The 26833-nt window shown below is 41.4% G+C and overlaps 1 protein-coding gene and 1 pseudogene across 3 annotated transcripts; one reads left to right on the forward strand and one right to left on the reverse strand.

The window, feature by feature from the left end:
- Positions 1-720: 720 nt before the first annotated feature.
- Positions 721-22883, reverse strand: Sav1 (salvador family WW domain containing protein 1). Of its 3 annotated transcripts, XM_021653990.2 has the most exons (5): positions 22463-22883; positions 20419-20865; positions 10660-10930; positions 4696-4839; positions 721-1958 (listed from the first exon to the last, which is right to left on the reverse strand). In XM_021653990.2, the coding sequence occupies exons 1-5, from the start codon at positions 22554-22556 to the stop codon at positions 1751-1753; spliced, it is 1164 nt and encodes a 387-aa protein (XP_021509665.1). In that variant the 5' UTR covers positions 22557-22883; the 3' UTR covers positions 721-1750. The 3 variants fall into 3 exon arrangements, with proteins under 3 accessions (XP_021509665.1, XP_021509666.1, XP_060243573.1); XM_021653991.2 differs by lacking the exon at positions 4696-4839; XM_060387590.1 differs by lacking the exons at positions 721-1958; positions 10660-10930 and having other exon boundaries at positions 4697-4839; positions 22463-22771.
- Positions 4834-8059, forward strand: LOC110558841 (heterogeneous nuclear ribonucleoprotein R-like; annotated as a pseudogene).
- Positions 22884-26833: the final 3950 nt, after the last annotated feature.

The raw sequence follows: 26833 nt of genomic DNA on the forward strand, positions 1-26833 counted from the left end.
GCTACTTGAGCAGTGCTCATGTAGCACGAGGGGCTACCCACTTAGTTCAAGATGCATTTTCTTTCTGATACCATGTCAGGACAAGAGTGGGTGCTCTGGGTGGTATGACTAGACATTATTCCTGGAGTTACAGGCATGTGTTGCTACCTGTAGCATCCTTCAGTTCATGAGGGTGGGATGAGGGTTTCTCTCTGTAGCCCTGGCTGTCCTGAAACTCGCTCTGTACACCAAAACTCAGAGATCTGCCTGCCTCTGCCTCCCAAGTTCTGGGATTAAAGGCAAGTGCCACCACTGCCCGGCTTTAATATACTTCTAATGACTGAAATCTTCAGCGGAGTTTTATTAAGGAAATCAAACCCCTTAGAGGAAAATAAAAAATAAGGTGGGAGGGAAGAGTAGTAATAGGGGAGATGGTGAAGCCTCTTGGCTATCTGGGAGCTCTCAGACAGACATTTAACTGTCTCAGATATGGTGAATAAAAAAAAATAATTGAGACAGAAGAGTATGTGCAAGTTCATAAGCTGTATATCAGTTTACACTCTAGAAGCACCCAGCCTTATGTTCAGTATTTTCCCTTCCCCCTGATAACAGCCCACTAGTCAGAGCCCACAACTTCTGCTTTCACTATAGTCTTCCTTGGCTTGTGGGCCTCTTGAACAGAAAAGCATCAAACATTGTACTAAATCTAAAACACAAAACATGTACTCAAGGACCAGACAGTTTCCACAAAAATATATTTAATAACTTGTTATATAAAATCAAACACAAAATTTTATCAATAATTCAAACTCATTTCTAACAGGGAGTGCTTGTATTTAGGAAAACTAAAGTGAAATATATACATATTTACAACACTTGTAAGTACAACTGAAGAGCTATGAAATTCACAGAATTCTAGATGTACAGTTGGAAATTCCATAAATGTATGTTAAGTGTTTGGTGCTAGTTATGAACAACTACTAAGCCCAAAGCAAGAAAAATGGGATGGAATGACCTGTTTCTAAACCTTTACAGCAAATACTTCTTTAAGATAAAAAAGGCTTACAAAATTTATTGAAGATTTCTTATCGGATCCGATTGTCATTTTTGGCAGCTCAGCCTTGCCTGGTGGAAGGCGGTGTACTCTGTCTCAGCAGAGCCTGAGAACTGCAGTGCCTGCTCTGGCTCAAAGGAAGGAAGCAGTGTTAGCAGCAGTTCCGCATAGGCTATGGCCTGTGTTTAAATGGATTCCCGAAAGGGTACTTCTCAGGCACTCCTTACGTGACCACACACATCACAGACAAGTTCATCAGAACAAAGGTTCCAAGTCCTATTTTGTAGTTTTGAATTACACCCATGGTAATGGTCAAACTACCCTACTCCAGAAAGTACTTGACACCATAGTAAGCAACTTTTCAAAAAATGTGCTCCTGCCCTCTTCCTTTTTCTGAACAAGAAGGGTGTGTTCATAAGGAGAGTGATTGTTTCCTGTCTAATGCCTGGTTATGTTCTCTTCCTGGACTCCTTTTCATCAAGAATATTCAAAGCAGTTTCCTAGTACAGCATTTGGAAGCGTATGCCATATTGGCTCTTTAAATGATAAAACTAGTTTTTGGTTCAATAAAAGAAAAAAATTTGATAACAAAATATATGTAAAACTAGAATTTTATAATTCCAAATAGTAAGTTGCCTTTATTAACCAAAGTATTTGTTTGCAGTCATTTACCTGAAAATATTTTAAAGCTCTTACAAAACTTGGATTGTGATAAAGTTAACTTAAAAACTTCTTGCCATGCTGCTGGGCATACCACTGCTGCCTCTGCTTGCGGTTTTCCAACTCAGTCAGAAGAGCCTGTCTGTAGGCCTCGTACAGCTTAACGATCTGCTCCAGCTCCTTCATGAACAACAACTTCAGCATTCCCTGGTATGTGTCCAGATCAGCCAGCTGGAAGAGTTCCCACTTCAGAATGTGGTCATATCTGTTGTAAGACATAGTGTTCATATATAACATATATACATCTATCCACAACAATAAATTGGTCTATTTTATATATATTATTATAAGTAAGACTTTAAATATTTGAGTTAGTAGAACTTGCTTTTTTTTTTGAGCTGGGGACCTATGCTGACCATGCACTCCTGGGCTCAGGGTATCCTCTTGCCTCACCCTCTTTCGCAGCTGGGAATACAGGACCATGCTGATGCACATGGCTCTAAATACACTATTTTCCTTCTTCCCTCTCTTTTCAAAATTCACTTCCATTCTTCATGTGTATGAGTGCTTTGCCTGCATACATATAAATGCACAATATGCATGGCTGGTACCCAAGAAAGACATCAGGCCCCTGGAACTGGAGTTACAGTTTTATGCCACCATATGTTTCCTGGGAACTGAACCAGGGTCCTCTGCGAAAGCAGCACATGCTCTCTCTCCAGTGTTAAGCATATATTTTTTTTAATTTAATTGAGAGACTACGTAGGAGTGTTTTGCCCACATGATATGTCTGTGCACCACATGCATGCTCGGTGCCTATGAAAGACAGGAGAAGACACTTGATCTCCTAACTGCCATGTGGGTGCTAAGAACCAAACCTGGGTCCCCTACCAGAACAGCCAGTGCTCTCAACAACTGAGCCATCTTTCCAGCCCCAAAACGCTATTTTTTTAAGGAGGGAAAAAAGCTCTTAGATATTATTTCAGGTTAAAGAGTGTTTAAGAATCAAGCCCTGGACAACCATTAATACCAACTCCAGACTATAGTAGGTCTGTAATTTCCCAAAAGCACATCCTTTGCTCTCTGTAAGTTCATACAAAGTTAATGTCAAGATCTTAGACTACTTGAGAGAATACTGTGCTTACAAGTGACTATGTAGAGAAATGAGCAAAGTCACTGGTGTCATTAGTACTAGCAGATTGACAGATGTATAAGAGAATACTGTTCACTACGACAAGCAGAAAAAAAAGGTGAATTATTATTTGTAGGCCAGCTACTCCTAAAGATGAGTAACTAGAACTAAAACCAAGAAAGAGGGGTCTGAAGAGATGGCTCAGAAGTTAAGAGCATGTAGCTCTCTTGCAAAGAACCTGAGTTCAGTTCCCAACACCCTCATTAAGCAGCTCACAACCTCCTGTAACACCAGCTGCAGGAAATCCAAAACTTTCTTTTGGACTCAAGCTACACTACACATATGCATACACAAATACATATAAATACTTAACAATTAAATAATTCTGCATAGAATAAACTCAAAATGAGAGAATAATCCAAAAAAAACCTCCCTAATGTGACATCACGTTCACTGTACTTGTGTGTGTCTTGGAAGGCCTCTAATCCCCCTAGGTACATAAGTGGCTCACGGTGAGTTGGAACTACAAAACCAAGGTGGTAGACGTCGAAAGGGAAGAGATAAGAGAAAACAGTCAGTTTTCTCATTTACAGAGGAAAAACTCTGAGAGCTTAAATGTTTAGTGACTATCAGTTCAGAAAGACAGTTTTATAGACCAAGAAGCTTTAGAATGGAAGTTTTCAGGGTGAATGTCCATTACTAGAGGAATGTAAATACAGTGAGTCATGTACCTACATAATGTCATATCTCAAATCACTGCAGGGCAGACATAAAAGGAAGCTTTAATTACAAAGTCTAGTGAATTTATGTCCTGCCTAGTGAGTACTTTGGTAACTCATTTGCCATTTTATTTCAGAAGGATCATCTATCTAATATAAAAACATAGCTCCAAATAAATAAATAAATAAATAAACAAGCAGAGAGCATACTGAGCAGTTGCTGCACGCTGCCCAGGCTGCACAGTGCCCAGGCTGCACAGTGCCTCACAGTTCCAGCGTCTTGAGTGTGTGCCCCAGGAACACCAGCAGAGGAGGCAAAGGTGCAGTAAGCATTTCAATGGACTCCCATTTTTATTCTGTTATTTAAAGATTGAAAACTTACTACTCATTTCTTTGCAGAAACCTGGATATTCTCCTTTCTAGGCAATTAACTCCTCATGAACAGTAACTGGAGTTGCATGAAGAAGCAGTTACACTTTGAGTGTCTCCCATTCAGGTAGCTTAATTTACTTAGGATTTCTCTGAAATTCACTGGTGATTTCTAAGGAAGAGCTTATTCTCAGGGTGTCTGCTTTGTTTCACCAGTGTACCAGGCTCTTAACTGGGTACTCTTTTGATTCTAAGTGCTGTATTATGTTATATGTTAATCTTATATAAAAATATAAAGAAAGCAACAAAAATTAAATTTGTCATAGTTGATATTATTATATATCCCTTACTAGAGGTCTGCACACAAAGTAATGAGCATTCAGGTATCTTTGAAGAATTCTTACTTCTAATCAGAGTCAGACTTTATAAGCTCTGATATCCTTTCTTAAATATTACATAGAACCCAATATTATATTATATTATATTATATTATATTATATTATATTATATTATATTATATTATATTATATTATATGAAAAGCACAGTACTTTTTTTTTTTTGAGACAGGGTCATTTTCTGGCTGTTTGAGCTCACTCTGTAAACCAGGGTGGCCTCAAGCTCAAGAGAACTACCCGCCTCTGTCATCATATCCATATATGTGCTCCACCCCCACCAGTGCTGGCATTATAGGTGTGTGCCACCACCAATGAGCTAAGCATGGTACTTTTTATGTCAAGCTTGTTAGAGACCCCAAAGATACTGGTACTGTGTGCTCACTTACTTCACAGGGGCTCGGGCATAAACCTGAAGCCAGTCAGGAATTTCTGCAGTATGGTAGGGATTCGCAGGAACCAGGAGGGACTGATTTCTTTCAGTTTGCTGTGGCTGGTACGTGATGGGAGGAGGCTGATCATACCGAGGCACACTAAGAACAAAGAACTGACATTTATTAAAACAGAAGCCCTTTACCTAGGCCAGAAATTATGACCATGAAGCTTTTAAGAATCAATGTGGTTCTTGGCCAAAGTGACTGTCTTCGACCCCTAACAGAACTTTCCATGATAAAGGTCTATATGGAACTATACCTCCTCTTCTTTTGGAAGCTGCTAATGATAGATGAACACCCACTTTGGGGAGGGGACTGGACCAGGGGTAGCTCCCACTGTGGCCTGCCTTGAGCCCTGGGCCCGATGGGCCCGAGTCCCATCCTGGTGCCTCTTCTCCCTTGTTTACTCCTCAGCCCCTCCGGTGTCCACTCCTTTGGCCCATCCCCATTCTGCAAGCTTCAAGCTAAGCTAAGAAGGAAAAAAAATGACTACTACAGACCATGACACTTAGTGCCTGAGGTAGCATAATTAATATAATGACAATACAGTTAAAGAGGAAGAACCCATGGATACTTCCAGTGTAACTCACACAGAGCACCACACATTGCTGATAGAGGCAGGCCTATTACAGAAAGTGGCAGAAAGACATGATGAACTGTTTTAGATGGGGTTGGTAGTGTATGATCTTGATAAAAGAGCAATTGATGTTCTGAGAGTTTAATAAAGAAGGAGCTGTCTGTACTACAAACGAGTTCAGGGATAGTTCATGAAGAAGAAATAGTTCATTTAGAAGAAAAAGATCTCCAGTGGCATAAGCACAAAGCAAGTCTTCCTCCACCACTTTATACAAACAAAAGTGGAGTTATGAAGACCTACAAGCAAAGAGAGAAGCAGGAAAAGGTGCAAGAGTCCACAAGGGGCCTGATGAAACAAAGAGCAAGCAGGGCCTTGCTTGAGAGGTGGTTATACTCTGGATGTAGCCACTAGACAGGAAGTATGGTGCCCCTCCACCAGCCGGTGTGTACTCAGCTGTGCAAGCTGGAACTGAAACAGGTCTTTGTAAATACAAATCCCAAGAGACTTGTGTGGGGAAGGCTGGTCCTATCTGGGAGCTACGTCTCATGATGGAGCCCCTCTGGTCAGAACAAAGGCTATGTATGCATTTATCACCTTCTGTGAAAGGAAGCCACCCAGGAAGCAGTTCTACTGTGTAAGAGCTATGGAATTTGTCCCAGCAAATACCTGGCAGTGTGTATTGGTGAGCAGCATACTTTTTGTTAGATCCATTCTAAAGAATAAGACTAAAGAAAACATTGTGGAAGAGTTCAGGAAAGTTTCAGGTGTAACTGAGGGTTTGGTGGGCACTATTCACGATCATCAGCTGATGACAGGAAGAATGAAGAGCACAAGTCAGCAGCATGTGCAGATGCCAGCTGAAGAGTGGGAAAGTAAAGAGTGTGTGCTGAATAGGAATGGCCCCAGAGATTCACAGATTTGAATGCTTGGTCACCAGGGAATGGCACTACTTGGAGGTATGGTCTTGTTGGAAGAAGTGTGTCATCGGGGGGTGGGCTTTGAAATTTTAGATGCTCAAGCCAGGCCCAGGGTGTCTCTCCCTGCTGCCTGTGGATACAGGTGTAGAACTCCCAGCTGCCTCTCCAGCACCATGTCTGCCTGTGTGCCACCATGCTCCTTGCCATGATGATAGTGGATTAAATGTCTGAACTATAAGCCAGCCCCAATTATGTGTTTTCCTTTTATAAAGTTTTATAAACTTTTAGAAAGTTGCCATGGTTGTGGTGTGTCTTCACAGCAGTAGAAACCCTAACTAAGACCCAGCTGAATGGGCTGACCCTGTGCAAGAACCAGATCCAGAAGTTACGGCTACCATGAAAGTTTCATTTTTTATAAACTTGGCAACTATAGTGACATAAGACTGACTGAAAAAGTAATTTTCTGAGCTTGGAACACTGGGGAGAATGAAGAAGTCGAAAGATTATGCATTTGTTCATTTTGGAGACAGAAGAGCTGCTGTTAATGCTCTAGATGAAATGAATGGAAAAGAAACAGAAGGGAAAGAAATTAAAATTGTCTTAGCTAAGCCACCAGACAAAAAAGAGTGCCAAGCTCCTAGACAGGCCTCTAGAAACACTACACATGGAGATAATGACTCTCACCTCCTCCCAAAATGAGATGTCACAGCCATGGGGGAGGGGAAGGTAGATACAGCTACCCTCCAGATTATCAGGATTATCATGGAGGCTATGAAGATCCTTACTACAGCTAAGATGATGGCTTACACTAAGAGGAAGAGGAGGAGGAGGGAGAGGGCAGGGAGCACCACTCTAGAAGACAGCTGGCTATCCAGAAGGAGCACATTTGGCCCACCAAGAGCCTCAAGGAGTGGCAGAGGGGGTCCTGTAGAACAGAAGAGAGGCTGTGGACCATGGGACTCAGGGCAATCGAAGGGGCAATGTAGGAGGCAAGAGGAAAGCAGGTGGGTACAGCCAGCCTGATTTAGGTGTCATGAGGCCAACAACCAAGAGAACTGGGGTTCCTGACTCACAGATCAGCAGCCATCTCAAGGAGGTGGTAACTATTTACAATAATGACAAGCAAGAATTTTATCAGGATATTTAGAGCAAGAGTGGAAATAGAAAAGGGCTTGAAAATGACACTGACAAGATATGATTGGCTCTAGATTCACATTCTTCAGAAAAGAATTGGCATAACTATCATCATTAACAGTATGTTGCCATTTGTATTCGGCCGAAGAGGTCACTATTGTGTGTAATACTTAAGGCTTTTTATTTTTCTTTTCATAAATGCTCTTGGATATTACTGAGCTTGCAGAGTTCCCTTGTTCTGGGGTCACATTGCTTTTATTGTTCCAGGCTTCATTTAACTTCAAAACAATCTGTTAAATCAGAACCTTTGGCTTGGGCAGTTGTTTTTCTGGGTTTGGAACAGATTTCGTAGGTGTGTGAAGTATACTGTAAATAAAAGTATAAACTAGATGGAAGGGGAGGAGGACCTCCCCTTTCAGTGGACGCAGTGAGGGGCATGGAATATGAGGGAGGGAAAGTGAGATTGGGAGGAAATGAGGGAGGCGGCTACAGCTGGGATACAAACTAAATAAACTAAATATAAAAAATAAAAATGTAATTAAATAAAAAACAACAGAAAGTACGAACTAGTGCTAAAAAAATTAAAGCAAATTTTTTTTTTATTGAAAATAAGCTACAACTATATGTTTTCCTTTCCTAGAAGCAGATTCACTGTGTTTTTAAGCTATTATAATTTCACACCTTTTTGAAATCTGCCCTACAGAATTTGTTTGGCTTACATGTCAAAGCCTTGACAATTTGTTCTTTGATGTGACTGTATTTCCAATTTCTTGTTTATGTAAAATTAAAAAAAAAAAAGGAAAAACAAGCAACAACCACCAAAAAACCAAGTTAATTTCTTCCATATTTTAAAGCATTTCTTCTGGCAAGTAATTATTTCTTTTAAGGACAGCTTTAAAGGTGATAAAAAGTTGAATCTTAGTTGTAACCTTTATACAAGGCTTAAATTACAAGCGCAGATTTCTGCAAAAAACTAGTAATTTGCTAACATTTAAACTGTAAAGGGTTATAGCTTTTCTCTAAACAACGACAACAGAAGATGTTTTTCTTCCTCCTGCTGACTGAAAGGTGAGGGTGGGGTCTGTGCTGCCACAGGACTCTTGCTGGGTACAAGGCCAGGTTAGGAAAACAGCTGGGAGTTGAGGAGAGCCTACCTTAAATCAGAGAGTTACATGTTTCAGTTAGCTCTACCAGCCTGTGTAAGCCGAGCAGGGAGGGTGGTTACATAGGAGGGAGATGTTCACAGAGGGATGCTATGCCAAGTATTGAACACCTGCAAGCTGGAGTGAATTCTGGGAAACCAAACTACACAATTTCAGACATAAAAACAAAACTAAAATGAGCCTGCCTCTAAACATAAAAGACATGTGAATATTTAAAAAGGTCACTGCTTTCTTAGCTTGCATTAAAGTAAGGTCTAGATTATTCCATAGTTAACAGTTCAGTTTACTTTAAGATTTTGTGTGTATGTGTGTTTACCCCTGGAGCCCAGAAGACGGTATCAGATCTCTTGGAGCTAAAGTAACAGGCCACTGTAAGATAGCAATGAAGGTGCTAGGAACCAAACTCAGGACCTCTGAAAAAAACAGCCAGTGTTCTTTATGACCGAGCCATCTCTCCAACCCCAACAATGTAACGATAACATGATGCACCGAAGAATATCTTCAACATTTTTTAATAAGTAGATTCAAAAGGGAAATGGTAATTGATACCATATGCTTTGAAATAAAATATGCCTGTGTTTTCGTTTTGTTGTAGTTTTGAGACAAGGTCTACCTAGGACTCTGTAGACCAGGCTGGCCTTGAACTCAAAGAGTTCCTCCACCTGGCTCAGTCTCCCAAGTTCTAAGATTAAAGGTGTGAGTGATCATGCCTACTGTGTTTTAAATTCAGTTTAACCACCTATAATTTGTATGAAATGTGGGTAAAACTGCCTTTACTTCACTAAACCGCCTTAATTGTAAGTGGACAAATAAATTCTTAACACAGATGACTTTTCCCAAGAGTTAATGAACAAATGTAAGTCACAAGTTCTGTGTAAAGACTGTGCCATCCAATCAAACAGCTACCGATACTATTATATGAACTGCAGAGTGCTAGTTTTTCCTGCCTAACATCTGCTGAGCTGCTAAGAGAAGCAATTGTTTGTTACAATGCTTTGTGAACCATCAAAACTCCACAGTAATACAAGGTTAAGATAAACGAAGTAACTTTTCAAATCTGGTTGTAGAGATTGCTACTATGTGACAGCAAACCATAAACAGGGCCTTAGTTCAACAACTTCATGAAGTCATTCAGTAAACACTACTGAAACTGCTAATGAAAAACTAATGAAATTGCTACTCTACCTGGGAGCACAGGGGTGCCTGTACTGAGCACTGACTAAGTGCTATTAAATGCAATCATTGGAAAAAAAAGTTTCAAGTTTGAATCACTAAATCACTTAAAACAGTACACCAATAATGTCATCCCTTTAGGAGGTGATTCTCAAATGTATTTTCATGATCTTAATGGCTCTAAATTATAGATATCCACCATAACCAACAAATTGTATTAGGTCAGGTGATCCCAGGCAGTATCAACGTGCTTGTAACATTGTAATCCCTTGTACTCAGTTCTTGCAGCTTAAACATGATTTCGGTAAACTATTTGTTCTTCACTCTTAAGCTAATGTAGGTTTGTATGTACTCTGAAGTACAGTGTCTACACATAAACAGCAATCTCAGTGGGATTAATCAAGTTTCAAGTGCTCCTCAGCCACATATGACAACTGACTACAGTATTAGATAGCACAAGGCTTAAGTATTATTCAAAACAGCCCAAAAATTATTGGTTATATTTATTAAAAAGCTAGAATATTTTGTTGCATTCCAACTTTTACTTCAGTAAGAAACAACAAAAAATCATGACTGAAGTTGAAAAAAGACAGTAAGATAATATCAAAATTTCAAAGTCTATTCTGACTTAGTAGGAGGTGGGTCTGACTTATGGGAACTTAGGATGAAGAGATAGGTGTATTAGCTTCAATTTCTTGCTATCTACAACAGAACTATTCTGACATCTCTTCTAACTGGAATATACATTCGTTTCAGGCTGCTCAAAGAGAAAATATTTTTTAAGACTTATTATTAAAATCTTTCATTACTAAAATATATTTAGGATAAATATAAAATTTGAGAACTACTTAAAATCTCAAGCTTCAAGATGCTTATCTCTTCAAAAAATGTGAGATCAAAATCTAACATAGGATGCTTTTAAAACAGAAAGCTGAAAATGAAACTACTACTCTACCTGGGAGCACAGGGGTGCCTGTACTGAGCTCTCTTATTTGTGTGATCCACATAATAGGTTCCAAATTCTGATGACTCCACTCGTTCCCATCCAGGAGGAAGTCCTTCTCGTTCAAGAGGATGACTCCAATGAGTTGTGTTTGTGTTATGATCTATGTAGTATTTTCTCCCTCTCATTGTCCAGTCCACAGACCAGCCAGGAGGAAGGGGTAAATCTTCAGATCCATGGTTAGTTAAATTCCCTAAAGATGTAGCAGCAACTCTCCCAATACCTGAGGAGAAAAGGAAATTGAACAAGTGTTTGAATATCTGTTTAAATTTATCAGTATAAATTTTCCACAAAATTCGCCATTACTATTTAATCAGAAAGAGAAAGAACAACCTAATTTTGAGAGGAATATGAGCTTTGGCTTGTTGGTTTGAATCATCTATCACCAAGGCCCAGAAGCACTTAAATATTTATACTACTAAAAGGAAAAGTGAAGAAAGGAAAAATCTTAGTCAAGATTTAAGATCTGACATTTCCTCTTTAACAACAAAAACAAAAAAAGCAAAAGTAAACTTGTAAAACTACAGTGTATAATTTTATGAAAAGAATCTAGCTGTGCTCTAGAATCATTAAGTAAGATTACCAAGGCAGTTTATGCAGTAAATATACAAATAAATCAGTCACATCCTGAACACAACTAAAAACAGAAGTTAATGAAGTAACATCACTTATTATGGTCAAGTTCCCAAGTAACTGAAATACATATTTTAAAATATATATTATATATTTTACGTATCTGGCTAAGCAAAATGTTTAAAGAATGGCAATAAACTCATTTTTCAACTTGCCTAAAATTATACAATCATAATATGCTGAAATGTCAGAATCCCTGCTTAGATTAGAAGAGCAGTGTTTCTGTCAATCATTTCAGTATCTATGTAAACAGCAATGACAAAAGTAATTTAGAGGACATTAAAATTAAGGTAAATGCTTCTATTCAAACCCTGAAATTCTAAAGGATGAAATATAAATTTATAAATCTAGGTTACTGGCAGGTAGTTTAAAACTGTATTGACTTAACATATAGCACACAAATGCTAAGTGTGAAAGGCTAGTCACTGCAGTATAGCCTTATTGAAAGGCTAATGATAAACCAATATAGACCAGGTAAGTGAACTCAGTAGGTCAGAGCAGAGTACTGGACTACAGAGCCTCACACATGAACATGTTCTCTATTACCCTGAGAGTAGTTAAGAGTAAGAGAAAACCAGGCAAGGAGACTCTTACCTGTAATCCCAGCACTTGGGAGACTGTGGCAGAAAATTGCTACAAGTATGGTATCAGTCTAGGTTGCTCAGTAAGTTCTAGGCCAAGCTAGGCTAGAGGGAGACCCTGTCTCAACTGTCCCCACTCCACCCCACTCCACCCGAAACAAGGAGTGAAAAAAGTGCGAGTAATATGCTTCCTTTATTTAGCCATACTTAAAATAGTCCTGGGTCCTACCATCCCAGACTTCCTGGTATTCACCAGTCTTTGCGAGCAATAATTTATGGCAGAAAAATGGTATGTAACTTCTGAAATTAAGATACGAAAGACCATGCATGCAACTATGTCTTTATCAAGCTCACATCCTTCCCCTTGGATCACTCAGGGGAAAGCCAGCTGCTCTAATGTCATAAATAGTGCATGTAATGAGAAACTGAGGCCTCCATCTGTAATTAAAGTCTGCTCAGGAGTGTTCTCTGAACTATGTGCATCTAAGGAAGTAGATTATTACCACCTCCATGAAACAGTGGCATAACTGAAGCCGTACAACTTGATGTGAGGCCCCAGTCGAAACACCCAGCTGAGCTGCTTCTGATATCCAACCCACATAAACCCAACTGTCTGTCATGTCACTGAGTGTAGAGCAACATACAAAAGAAAATCAACAGAGATGAGAAAAAATATGTATATGCACACATACATGTTTCTATCTATTTTCATAAAATGCTGAAATGTAAGAATACAACAAAAGGTGGGAGGTATCAGGCTACAACAAGGATATAAAGTCAATTAAAAAAATTATAAGAAATAATAAAAAAAGAATACAACAAAAGTTAATGAAACTGGTTATTTATAGAAGGACAATGATAGAAATGAATTTGTATCCCTGGATGGCCTGGAACAATGCCTCGAACTCATGAGTTCTGGAAGTAGGAGAGGTTCCTGCCTCCACCTCTAGAGTGCTGGGAGTCAAGATGCAAGCCACCACACCAGACACATGAACAGCATCTCAGCTGCTATAATAAATCACTATTCTCAGTATGAAAAAATACCTGCAAGCATGGCAACACAATGTGGATACACAAAACATTAACACCACACAGCAAGACACTCAACATGCTTAAAGATGGGGCGTTGGCTTCACGTGTTCTATAATGAATTCTTTAATGCAAAATAAAATCTAGAATCATTTAAGTCTCCAATGGTATAAATTGGAGACTTAAATGGTATAAAATGGTATAAAACAAATCCCAAAATGTCTTTCCTAGATTTGTCCACTGAAAAATCTGGAAGCAATAATCTATCCAGTAGCAACAAATTCAGTAGCAACAGGCTGCAATCTCAAAACTCCACATGCCAACCCCTCTGAAAAGGAACCAGAGCTCCTTGAGGGTACCTTGAGTCAACGGTTGATTCCAAGTGTGACACACAGCAGGCACCAAAGGAGTCTGCAACATCCAACCATCTAGGCATATTAGAAAGCACAAACAACAATGAAGACTGAAGGAGACCAATCCTGAGGGGACCTTAAGTGTCCACAAGGGAGCACCAACAGAAGTACCCCTCAGCAATGTAGTACCCTAACATCTACAAGTTCACCTTGAAAACACAACTAGTCCTTGGTCTGGGTCAGGAATCTCAGGATAAGCTTAACAGGCTGTAGTCCCAGAAAAATCTAGAAAGTTTCTAATGTCCAAAATTGTAACAACTTAGATAATATGAGACTCAGAATCACATTATAACCTTAAATACAAATAGCCCAAATGAGAAAAAAGAAAACTTCCTTAGTGAAAACTTCACCTGTGTCGATCCTCACAGAAGAACTGCACATATTTAGATACCCCATCACAACAGGGGAAGCTCATATACTGGTCTTCTTCGCTAATAGCGTATTAGTGATAGTGACTACCACCCAAAACCAGGGGTCTAAAAGGAGGACAGGAGTGCAGTGCAGTGGAGAAACCTGCCTGCCACAGTGATAGAACACGGAGATCACGTACTTCTTTACACAGTAGATTCTTTCTCTCCTTCCTCCATCCCTCTCCCTTCTTCCTTCACAGCTTCTCTCCTCCTCCCCCACTATCAAAGCCAGTAAAATCAGCTCAGTGTAAGCAGGAGGAAAGTATCAGATAAAATTCATACTGACATGAACTCATCCACACTATCAGGATCACAGAAAATAAAAAACTGAGACTGTGACAGAGACCACAAAAGGCTAAAGACATGAATGGATCTTGGAACAGAAAATGAATCTTAATGAAAAAACTAGTTAAACCTAAATAAATACTGTAATTAAAAACTTACCTATGAGGTTATGAAGATACCCCACAAAAAAATTCCTGACTTGCTTCAAAGTGGCTAAGGTACCACTCCATTACTCTGAAAATAGTAAATAAACAGAGACCTAATGTGTACACCATTTTTCCTAAATGAATAACCACCCAAGCTTTTATAAAAGAAAACTGTTTAGAACTCCAACTAGTAAATCCAACGAAATGACAGAATTAAAGTATCACAGTCTGCAATACCCAACAGAAAGGATTATTACTAACTACCCAAAAACAACAGGTAAGCCTGCTGCAAGAGGACTTATTGATAACCAGGCTGACATCCAGAGCTTGGTCAAACTTAACATTGCAAGAGAAACCAGTCACAACACATCTCTAGAACTTATGGAATAAATGCCCACTCTACCACAGGGATGAGAAACTCCAGCGGAGACTCATTACCATTTCACATGATAGGAAAAAAAAAAAAAAAAAAGGTGTAAGAAAGTTATTTTACTGAAGTCCATACGGTATAAGATCAAGCAGTGAACATCATTTTAGCAACAAAGATAAATTATACTGTTCAAAGAAAAACAAAGCTGCCATCAGTAAAAGCAAGCAAGCTACCAATTTTGAATTAAGCATTATGAAAAAGATAAGAACTTCAGTTTCTGAGCTACAATTTAAAAAAAAAAAGTTAGTTTTCCATAATTTAAATTCGTCCCAGAAAATAGCACCTGGCATTTATTCATAAATGAACCACTTCTATTTGTATGGCTGTGGTGTACAAATATGTTCCAGTAAATAAAAAGCAAGCATTCACAAGCTAATGATAGGATTCAACTTTATCTTTTTTTTAAAATACTTTATCTTTACCAAGCTTCACTGGATATGCCTTTGCAGACCCTAACAACCAGAAAAACTCCTGAGACCTACATGAGTAAACAGCGCTTAAAAATTCTGGTTTCCAAATTCAGTAGTTCCTAAAGACAGAAAAGTGGATTATGGATCGCTAATGAGTTCCACAAGGACCACAGTAACAGATACCAAATACTATGTTGTGTGTTACATTAGGATGTTGGTAAAGGGCTTTTAGTGCTGAACCAAGGCGACTAGCGGCTGCTTCTCTTGCTTGGCAAAGGTACAGCTCTGTCTCTAAAGAGCTTCTCACAACATGATTCCAGTTAACTAAATGCTTGCACATTTACTGGAATAAATGCCTAAGTATTTTTTAATAAAGTCTGATTCCTTCAGTTTGAGATTTTTATAATTTTATTTCTTTGGTGATTTTTAAAACTTTAAAAACAAGTTTAGGACCAACTCATCAATTCAGCTAGGCTGGCCAGGAGGAAAACTTATGGGGCTCCATTGGTCTTCGTGAATAAAAGTTCTTGCTACTAAGCCAGATGACCTGAGTTTGATCCCCAGGACCCACAAGGTGGAAGGAGACAACCAGTTCCTACAAGTTGTCCTTTAATGTCCACACATATGAACACAACTCCAACACACAAACACATTCCTCCTGTCCGCCTATCTCTCTTACACATATACACACAGACACTACGTACTCACATGTGTACATATGCACATACTGATAGAATCATCAGAGAGGAGGTTCAGTTAAGAAAATGCCTTTATAAGACTGGGCTGTAGACAAGCTTGGAGGGCACTTTCTCAGTGATCAATGTGGGAGGGGCCAGATCTTTGGGGGTGGGACCATCCCTGGGCTGGTGCTCCTGGATTCTATAAGAAAGCAGGCTGTGCAAGCCATGGGGAGCAAGGCAGTAAGCAGCACCCTTCCATGGCTTCTGCATCAACTCCAGCCTCCAGATTCCTGCCCCACTTGAGTTTCAGTCCTCCCTCCCTTCAGTCATGATGTGGAAGTGTAAGCCAAATAAACCCTTCCCTCCCCAAACTGCTTTGGTCATGGTGTTTTATCTTATCAACAGCAACTCAAACTAAGTCAGACATCATTTTTAAAAATTAAAAAGCAAATAGTTTTTTGTTTGTTTTACAAAAGACTTAGAATAAAAGCCTACTGACATTAAAAGCAGAGGTTGGTTATAACCTAAAATCAAATCTTACTTTTGTTTTGTTTTGTTTTGTTTTTCGAGATAGGGTTTCTCTGAGTAGCCCTGGCTATCCTGGAACTCACTCTGTAAACCAGGCTGGCCTCTAAGTAAGAGATCCTCCTATCTCTCCCTTCTAATTGCTGAGATTAAAGGCATGTGCCAACAGCACTCAGCTCAAATCTTACGTTTAAGGTAATGTTTTATTTAGAAAAATGCCCATTATCCTGTAATTTGTGTATATGTTGTATATAATAGTGTGACTGTGTACATGTGCACACATTCATGTTAGCACATGTGTTTGTGGAGGCCCAAAGGGGCTTGGGGTTTAGATCAGGTGCCTTTCCTCACCTGCTCTCCAAGCTTCTTGGTTGAGACAGTGTGTCTCACTGAATCAGCTAGGCTGGCCGGCCAGTGAGCTTCAGGGATCCATCTATCTCTTCCTCCTCACCAACCACACTGGGTTACAAGAGCAAGCCACCACTCCTGGCGAGGGTCTGAGGATCTGAGTTCACCCTCTACTGACTGAGGGGGCTCCCCACACCTTATACTTTCTATTTGGGATTGGAAAGTTGTTTTAAAATCTGCCTTTATTATAAAAGCCAGATCCAACTGCTCCTAGGAGAGATTGGTAGAAATTTATATTATTTCCTCAATTATATTTTACAAATCAGAGTTTTAAGACAAGATTTCAACTTGTTATTTCATTTCTTCATATTTAAAGTATGGAAAGTTAGGGAAGAAAAGAATTATAGATTGAGTACCCCTTATCCAGTTGCCTGTGGTTACAGTGTTTTGGATTTTGGAATTGGTATGTGTGTAATATCCTAGATATTGTCACCAAATCGGAACATCAAATTTGTGTATTTTTGCATATCTCTTATAAAAATAGCCTCAAGATACTCTCATACAGTATTTTCAGTATATCTACCAACGAATTATGAGAGTTTTTACTCCTGTAATCCCAGCATTAGGAAGAGAGAGGCAGGAGGATCATTGCAAGACTGAAGCTAGTTTGGGCTATATAGTGAATTCCAGACTAGCCAAGACTATACAGTAAGACTGTAAACGCACACACATACACACATACACACACACACACACACACACACACACACACACACACACACGCGCGCATACAGACAAAACAATTTTTAAAAATTGCGTTGGTGTGGTGTCATATTCATGCTCAAAAAAATGGATTTTCGATCATCTCCCAGGTCAGATTTCTGGAACTGGGATGTTCAATCGGAGCTATCAGTGATGTGTGCAATACACAAATGGGAAAGTGAGTGCAAGAACTGAACACAGCATAATAGCATCAGTTCTCAACCTGTGGGTCACAACCCCGTTGGAGGTCAAACAACCTTTTCACAGGGTTTGCCGAAGGCCATCAGAAAAAAAAACAAACAAATATTTACATTATGATTTTTAGCAGTAGCAAAATTATAGTGACAAAGTGGCAACAAAATAATTTTATGGTTGGGGGTCACCACAACCTGAGGAACTGTATTAAAGGATTGCAACATTAGAAAGGTAGCAAATCACTGATCTACATTAACAATAAACACAGCTATTACTTCTGTTTTCCTTCAGCTGACAAATGTCATCAGGCTCCAGATTTGGAACCTCTGAATTAACTCATTTATTTTATCAAGTATTCCCTTTGTACCAAGGCGCTATGCTAATCATATCTGACTCTTCTTTCTCCCTTATCTCTCCAACTCTACTAGGGGCCTAGTTCTATGAATATGGATGTGTCCCGCTTTACCCTTGTGCCTTCCAAGTGTCTGAAGCTATCTTCATTAACTTCCTTTAAAATATTAAACGCTGTGGACTAGAGATGGCTGAGGTTGGGAACACTTGCTAGTCTTGCAAGAGGACTTGGGATTTGTTCCCAAGTCCCACGTAGCAGCTTACAACTGCCTATAACTCCACTTCCAGAGGATCAGGGCTCTCTTAGTACCCAAGAGCAGTGTACATATGTAGAGGAATTTTAATTCAGAACATGGCCACTCTAGTAAGAGATCACATACAAAGACCTTCTGGGTCCATGTGAATTGACTGGAATATAAACACTCCTTTAATCCACGAGACAGGCAAGCAGATCTGATTCTGAGGCCAGCCTGGTATAGAGCAAGTTTCAGGTAAAGAAAAGCATAGGTCCAGGTGTGGTGGTACATGCATTTAATCCCAACCAATGAAGGTAAAGTTAGTTTGAGGAAGGGAGCACCCATGTTTGAAAATCATGTTTAATTGAGAGTCAAAAATGAATCAGAGAAGATCTGACAGAATAGGGAGAGAAGAAAAGGAGGCTATTTAAGAGGCAATGAGAGAGAGAGAGAGAGAGAGAGAGAGAGAGAGAGAGAGATGCAGTTTTACCAGGACGGTAACAGAGACAGGTGGCAAAGACAGAACTCAAGTGAAGACCGAATTAGCCAAAGAATGAGGAACCAGGAGATTAGAGCAGATTGTTGGGGTTAGTTCAAGGCCAAGCAGAGCAATTCAGGCGCCAAGAGAGAAGCCAGATTGAGTAAGTCAGCTGGAAGAAGAGTTTGAGCCAGAACAGCTGAGTTGCACCAGCCAGCCCAGAGCTCAGTAAGAACAAGAAAGTGTGAGCTTATTAAGCAGTTAAGTGTCAGAGGCTGAAAACATTTTGGGCCTAGGTTAGATTGTATGGAGGCTACAAATCTCCAGGACTAGGCCTAGGTTAGCAGACAGGCAGTAAGCCTCCAAGGCAACTGAAACAAGTGAATAAAAGTTACTTTTACATACATACACTGCCCACCTGCATGCCTAGTGCCTGCAGAGGCCAGAAGAGGGTGTCAAAGCCCCTTGACCTGGAGTCATAGGTTGTAAACTGCCATATGGGTGCAAGGAAATGGACCAAGTCCTCTGAAAGTGCTCAGCCAATGCTCTTAACCATTGAGCCATCTCTCCAAGCATTGATCTTGAAATATACAATGGCTTCTTTGTTTCAAGTCTAAGCTTTCTGTTGGACCATGAATCTCCATTTCACTCTATTATCATATTAAAATAGATAGTAATGTGGTCTATTTAATTTAAACCACCACTACTATTTGCAGTGGGTATTCCCAAGTTTCCACTTAAATGTCATTCATCTACCCTAATTATGTCAAGTTCATGCTCAACGCCTACATCAAGTTCTACCTGCTCCTTTGAGCATGCATTCCTTGAAGTATTCCAGTTACACTGATCTTTCTTCTGACTCCACCAAATATAACCATCAGTTGTGCCAGGGCTGTTGTGTGTATGCTGGTTTTGTCTCCCTAAACAAGGTATCCCAAGAGGATCAAGGAAATGGTAAACACATAATTAATATTAAATGGAAACTATTTTACTATGGCCAAAACAGTTGTGTTCCAAACTGTTAAGTCAGTTTATTAGAAGCTGTGACCACTGAAAAGCAAATCAGCCTTACACATTTCTTATTAAGTGGGATAAAAGTTTTCTTCTCAGCTTGCACCAGTTCATCTACAGAAATGAGCACTTAAGAAATTAAGTGGAGCTGCCACATCCTTTAATCCCCTCCTTGGAGGAATCTTCCAGGTCAGGAGGTAAAGAACATGCAGCTTTCTTAATTACATAATCAATATTTCCTGCCTGTTACAAAAAGGCACATTTCACACATAATTTTAAGCATCTGTTAAGTCTTTTTGACCAACCCGGGAAATAGTTACTGACCACAAAAAGTCAGGTTTAGAGAGCCAGATCACTAAGTAAGCAATTGCTCACACTATGTACACCTAACACAGTCAATTCCTCCTGTTTTTCTTTCCTATGGTTAAGACCAATTTGCCTATAGACTTATCCTTCTTGTTCTACCAAACCTAAATCTAATTTCAATCTAACCAGAGACATTAAATTTTTCACATTTTTAAGGCCCACAGTATTAACAGTCAAGAAGATCTTTGAGATAAACACCAAGCTTAATATGATGACATAGTAAACAGACACAAAAATTCTGTCATTCATCATAGGCTAAAAACTACTAGCAAGCAGGTGGAAGCAAGAATGGCAAAAGGCAAAATGGAAACTTTTTTCTCTAGTTGTTTTGTTTGCTTTCCAAGAAAATCCACAGAAGATCTCCTTTTAAATCGAAGTTTTCAGTAAGAATCGACCAATGTGCTATTTATATGTCAAGTTACCTGATGCGTGCCTCCCCTGATTCTGTGGCATTCTCTGGAAGAGATCATGGCTGTATTCATAGTATCTGTAGTCTTCTTGTGCACGGTCTCCAAGTGGCCGCCTTCTCTGACCATCAAAAAAGTTATCTGAATAAAAGTATCGGGAACCAGAGTCTCCATTTTCAACAGCAAAATTAACTTCTGTTAAAAATGACTGCGATGAGCCATACTCTCGAGGAACATCTGCCAGGCCCCTGACAAGGTAAGAAGAAGGTGCAGACAGTCTATTGCTTTCTCTTCTCATGACTTCATGAGGCGTCCTTTGAACTGGAGTTCTCAGAAAACTCTGGTTTCTTGAAACTACTCCATCTCCAGAAACTGAGAAAGCATTAGGACTTGAATCTGGAAGACAGATATCAGTCCGTCTTGGGATTGTTGGGCCATGCCGAATAAATGAAGGCATGAGATCTACAATAAAACAAAGAATAAAATCACCATTTCAACAAGTATGTACACTCTTCAAAAGTTATTCATTTGTCTACTTTCCTGAGATCAGAATAAGACAGGGCTTAAGAAAACAAATTTTAAATTTTAAGACAATACGAGTACTACTTTAAGTTGAGATTATTTTCCCAAGCAAATAAACTTATAATCTGCATGAATGTGCTAGGTGTAAGCTCAGCTACAATCGAATGGATGCCGCATATCGCCATATATAATATAGTACAATGTCAGTAACGACTGAAAATAATCTAACAAACCAGTGCAGTCGCCAGCATCATTGGTTGTGTTCACTTGATTTTAGTATTGTCAAGAATCTTTATTCATGCAAACAGTCTTATTAAACTAAAAAATGTCCCTCCAAAACATGCAAAGGCAGATTTCTTTTAAAAGATTTTTATATTAATAGTTTTTCTACTCTTGGAATTTCCCAGTTCTAAGTATGATGATCAAAACTAGAAAGTAAAGCCTTTCGGTGAGAAAATTAAAAAATAAAATCATCTAATCCCAAGATGTACACAAATGCCGAATCTACTAAAAAGCAACAAACTTGGAATTATGGCTCCTTTAAGAACAGAACTCAAAACAAGATAATGGGCTGCTGAAAACACAGAACCTGCGGACAGCTGAGCCGTTCTTAGAGAGAAAGCAACTACCTTTAAAACACGAAGAAATCTGGGTATGGAGCACATTTTCTCAATTCATTAAGTAAATGATATCAGAAGTGTCAAGATAACACCAGAATAACTTAATATTGGCGTAATTAACAGTCGATGACAGAAACTCTGTATCAGGTCGTTCACTAAAAGATTCACCTTAACATATTGCGTGATTTCAAATAATGTTTAATAAACTTTATTTGCAGCAGAAAGCAAGCCGTGACTTAAAAACAGAAGGGCAGGCTGCTAAAAATAGTTTCAAGTCACTGACATATCCACCCCACCAACTTTGTTGTCAAGCACTGCAGCTCCTACACAACCTGGAAGGCTCGGCACACGGTCACAGTGGAAAAACATGCTCTCCACCCCTTTCTGCGTGATCGTGGACAAATACTAGGAACCTCTGTCAAGGGCTTTCCCAGCTACAATATGAGGTAATGCTTAATTGAAGTCACACGGTTGCTACCAGCTTCCAAGAAGGAAACTTACACAAGGGGCCCAGCTCCTAGAATGAGAACCAAAGGATTAGCTCTTGCTCAGAACTGTTCTGGATACGCAAGGAAGAAAAAAACAAAAAAAAACAAAAAAACAAACTGAGAGTCAAACTCAGAGTCTGCAATAGGGCAGACACTATTCCGAGTACACGGCTTTTTCGCAATCTTAGGAGCAAAGCCGGATACTGGAGCGACGAGCCTGCTCCGGGAAGCGAGCTAGCACAGTCCTAGCCTCTCGGCCTCAGGACTAAGGACTCCGGGCTGCTGCCGCTTGGAGCGCAGGCGAGCGGCGCCAGCCAAGGTGCCAGCCACCGGGCGCGCCCCGACGTCCCCGGCGGAGCGGAGGCCCCGGGCCCAGCGCTCCCTCCTCCAGCACCAGGGTCCCCGCCCGCCACCGCCCGCGACACTCACTCCGCAGCAGGGGCGACGTCTCTTTCTTCACGTACTTGCCCTGCACCTCGGCCGGCTTCGACACCTCCGTTTTGGTTTTCTTGCGGGACAGCATCCTCGCGGACGACGCCCGCCCGCCGCCCCAGCCCCAGCCGCTCGCCTAGGGCCGCGAGCCCGCCGCCCGCCGCCGCCTCCCGGGCCGGCGCCGCCTCCGCCTCGGCTCTCCGCCGCCCGCGCCCGCCCGCAGGCTCCGCCGCATGGTGGCGGCGCTCGACGCGCCCGCCGCCGCTCAGTCGCGGGCCGGCCCCTCGCGGGAAGCCAGGCGGCTCGGCGACGCCGCCCGAGGCCGCCGTGGGACAGGGCCGCGGCCGCCGCCGGGAGCCATGGGCCGCCGCCGGGAGCCGCTACCGCCGCGGCCGCCGCCCACGTCCGGTAAACTTTCCCCGCGCCGCTGGGAATGCCGGGAAAGCCGACGCCGCCAGGCGCGCCCCTCCCCCGCCGGCCGCGGACGCGCCTGCGGGCGGCGGTTCGCGGCGGGCGGCTAACGGGCCGGCCCAGGCGACCGCCGCGGCCCTCGGGGCAGCTCCCGCAGCCGGGGCGCGGGGTCCGGGCCGTCGGGAGCCGTCCTCGCCCCGGACTCCTCGGCCGCCCTGCTGGAGGCCGCACAGCCCCCCAGCCGCGTCCTGGGCCGGCTGCTGGGGACGCGGGACGGGACCGCAGGCCAGCGGCACCCAGTAGCACGGTTGTGTGACTCCTGTACACACCGAGTCCCTCTGCCCTTCTTCTGCCCTCTTCGCCCACCCTTCCAACCCCCCTCTCCCTTCCCGATTTCTCCTACCCCGGTCCACGGATTAAAAAGACAAAATAAACGTTAGAAGATGGAGTTTCTATAGCACCTAAGACAAATTTGACGTTAATGTATTTATTGCATCATTTTAATATTTATATTTAATAACCACTTGTCTTCTCTTACAGCTAAGTCTTAGAATCTTGAGGCCTCTGTGCACCAGCGCTCAGAACTGAGAATTTTCCACCTAATACAGCAGAATCTGCTTTGTTCTCTGTAACTCAGGTACACAGAATAACCCTTGGAAAATAAGATGGGATTCGCCTCTCTTGACCAAAGTAAGCCTTCATAATGAAGAGAATGTGCGTAAAAGTATGCCTGTGAGCCCAGTATTCAGGGAGGCAGAGGCAAGTGGATCTCTGTGAGTTCTAGGCCTGCCTGGTCTACAAAGCGAATCTGGAACAGCCAGGGCTACATTGAGAAACCCTGACTCAGAAAAAAAAACAAACCAACAACAAAAAAAAAAACTAACAATAGACAGGGGCTAGAGAGATGGTTCAGTGGTTAAGAGCACTGGCTGTTCTTCAGAGGACACAGGTTCAATTCCCAGCACCCACATGGCAGCTCAGGAATCTCTGTAACTCCAGTTCCAGGGGCTCTGACACCCTCACACACATACACACACACACAGAAGCATAAACAGTACCAGTGTACATGAAAAGCTAAAATAAAAATTATTCAAAAACCATGAAGTGAAACAACAATCACATAACAAACAGTATGATGTTTCCTTATATAAGATACCAAAACTGGTCAAATTCCTTTACCCATGAACAACGGAGACAATTTATCAGTTGTCTGTCTCTGTGTTTTTATGAAATGTTTCCTTGATACTCCTACAGTTCTATAACAAATAGATGCAAGGTGCTGTTTTAGGTGTCTAGGATATGACAGTAAAAGTCCTGATGTTTCAGGGAAGAGAGATCACAAAGAATAAAACTAGTAAAACATGGTGTGTTACATAGTGAGTGCTGAAGGAAGCATAAACAAGTGAGATTTTCACAGTTTCGGGAAGGGTGACAATAACAAAGCCCATGAGAAGGCGATGCTAGAATTAACTTGCCACACAGCATGTTTCAAGCAGAACAGCAAACGCAAAGTCACTGCAAGCGGTCATATTCCTGGCTGATTGTAGGAACTGGAACCGTAAGAGGGTTCACGTAGCTGGAACAAAGAACAGAAGGACATGAAGCTCCTCTGTGAGAGACCAAGCCCTAGGCCCTTGGAGGGGAGGAGTGACATATTTAAACGCATCCACTTCGGATGCTGTGTTGAGAGTAGACCAAATGGGAATGGGGTTTCAAAAGTAGGGAGGTGACCGAAAAACATTGCTAGCGTGCCTATGGATAAAGGCAACCAGAAAAGCCACAGGTAGTCCTGTTTTAGACATCTTAGAGTCACAGCAGGGTTTGCGGACGTTGGTGGTGGAGCTAGAGTAAGAACTCTGTGTTGTTCCTTGTGTAAACCCTCAGTGGCCAAATGGAGTTCAGCAGAGCACAGTGTGCGCTGAGAAGAAAAGTAGGCAAGAGTTCCCGTGGTTCAGATAAAAGCGCTAGTGCTAAAGTGTTGGTGGTATAGATAGAGGACAAGCAATGACGAGACATAAGTGACAGTGGGATTTTGTTGCAGGAAGAATCTGAAAAAGGGAGGTAAAGGAGAAAGGAGTTGCCATGGAGTTCCTAGAGGCGAATAGAATGTGGCTCTCGGGATCTTGTTGATAAAGATAGCTCTTTCTACCTGGGGCCTTCCAGAGATTGAAATAAAGGATGCTTTCCACATTCGTGAAGAGAAGAAGTGTAGGATCATGTAGCTCGATGGAAATCTGAAATCAACTATGCTAAGCTCATGAAAAAAAGTAATACATGTTGTCTTAGATGACCTTTCTGTTTAGTGGAAGAACTCCATTAGTCACTTTTCTCGTAATTGTGACCAAATGTCTGACAAAAACAATGTAAAGGAGAAAAGACTGATTTAGGGTTATGATTTTAAAAGGTTCAGACCATGGTCACTGGTCTCATGTTTCCGGGCCAGCTGGGGAGGGTCTTCATCGAATGGCACACTGGAAGCAGAGAAACAAGAAGGCCTCATGGATAGGTCACTTCCTAGAATCTGCCCAGCCTACAGCCTACTTCTTCAAGCTTGGGCACACCTCCTAAAGTTTCTAGATCCTTCTGAAATCGCTCCACCAGCCAGAGACAACGTCTAAAGCCAGGTATGGTGAGCCAGCCTGTAAGCGATCTCAGTACGTAAGGGGTGAAGAGGAGGAACAAGATTTCAAAGTCAGCTGCTCCGGAAGCTTACTTCCAGGTCAGTCTGTGCTAATGAGAGCCTGTCTCAACAAAATGACAAAACAAAAGCAATGAGCCAGGGGAGAGAACATTTTATATTTAACCACAACAAAGCCAGTGTCAGAACTGTAGTTTTCCATTCCCATCTTGGCCTTTTTCCTGTTATAGCACATTAAAAATCATACTAATCTGAGTCCAGACTGTGTGTTCCACAGTTGCTTTGAAAGCCATCCACACTCCCCACAAAGCACTCTCTCTTCCAGAGCCATTCGATTGTTTGAATTACAGCAGAGAGAAAGCCTCAGTTAGGTGCTTTCTTTAAGGCCTATCATTGTCTTTCTTCCCAAGGAGGGTACGTTCCAGAGTCAACAGTCTAGGGCAGCAATAGCAGTGTGTAGTAAATAGATGGAGCTTTGAACTCACATCTCTGTTCTAAAACCCCCAGATTTCTGGGGTAACAACTGAGGCATCCAGGATTTGCAGCTATAATTCTTCTGATGTTGCTGCTGCTGTTACTTGTATATTACATGATAGAGGTTTTTTTTTTTTTTCATTGAAATTGCATTCTCACAAAAAAAAATAGCAATTAGGCAGCTATATCCTATTAGCAGCTTTTTCTCCCTCCATTTATTTATTTAATCACTTTACCTCCTGATCCCAGGCCCCTCCCTTCTCCCCTCCCAGTCCCATCCTAAGGATCCCCTTCTTCCACTATCCCCTGTCCTCAGAGAAGGAAGGCCCAAAGGGTATCAACCCAGCCTGGCACCTCAAGCTGCAGAAGAACTAAGGATGTCCTCTCCCACTGGGGCCTAATAAGGCAGCTCAGCTGGAGGAAAGGGATCCAGAGACAGGATTAGCAGCCATTTTAATTTATTATTAAATGTTTATTTGGAGGAGGCAGTAAGACAAAATCAACTCGTTGCATTGCTTCATTTCCAGATTAGAAAGACTAGAGAGCTATGAGGTTTTCCCAGGTCACACCTTGTTGTCTTCTCTAAACAAACTTTTAATACAACTCAGCTCTTATTCCAGGTTGTTGCTTGCTGTATGTGGTGGTTTGAATAAGAATGGCCCCCATTGACTATAGTGTTTGAATGCTTGGCCTGTGGAGAATGGTACCATCAGGAGGTGTGGCCTTGTTGAGGAAGTGTGTCACTGTGGGAATGGGCTCTGAGGTCTCCTATGCTCAAGCTCCCCAGTGTGGACTCCAGGCTCCTTCTGGTTACCTTTGGATCAAGCTGTAGACGTCTCTGCTCC

Source organism: Meriones unguiculatus, chromosome 7, assembly GCF_030254825.1.
Source record: "Meriones unguiculatus strain TT.TT164.6M chromosome 7, Bangor_MerUng_6.1, whole genome shotgun sequence".
NCBI lineage: Eukaryota > Metazoa > Chordata > Mammalia > Rodentia > Muridae > Meriones > Meriones unguiculatus.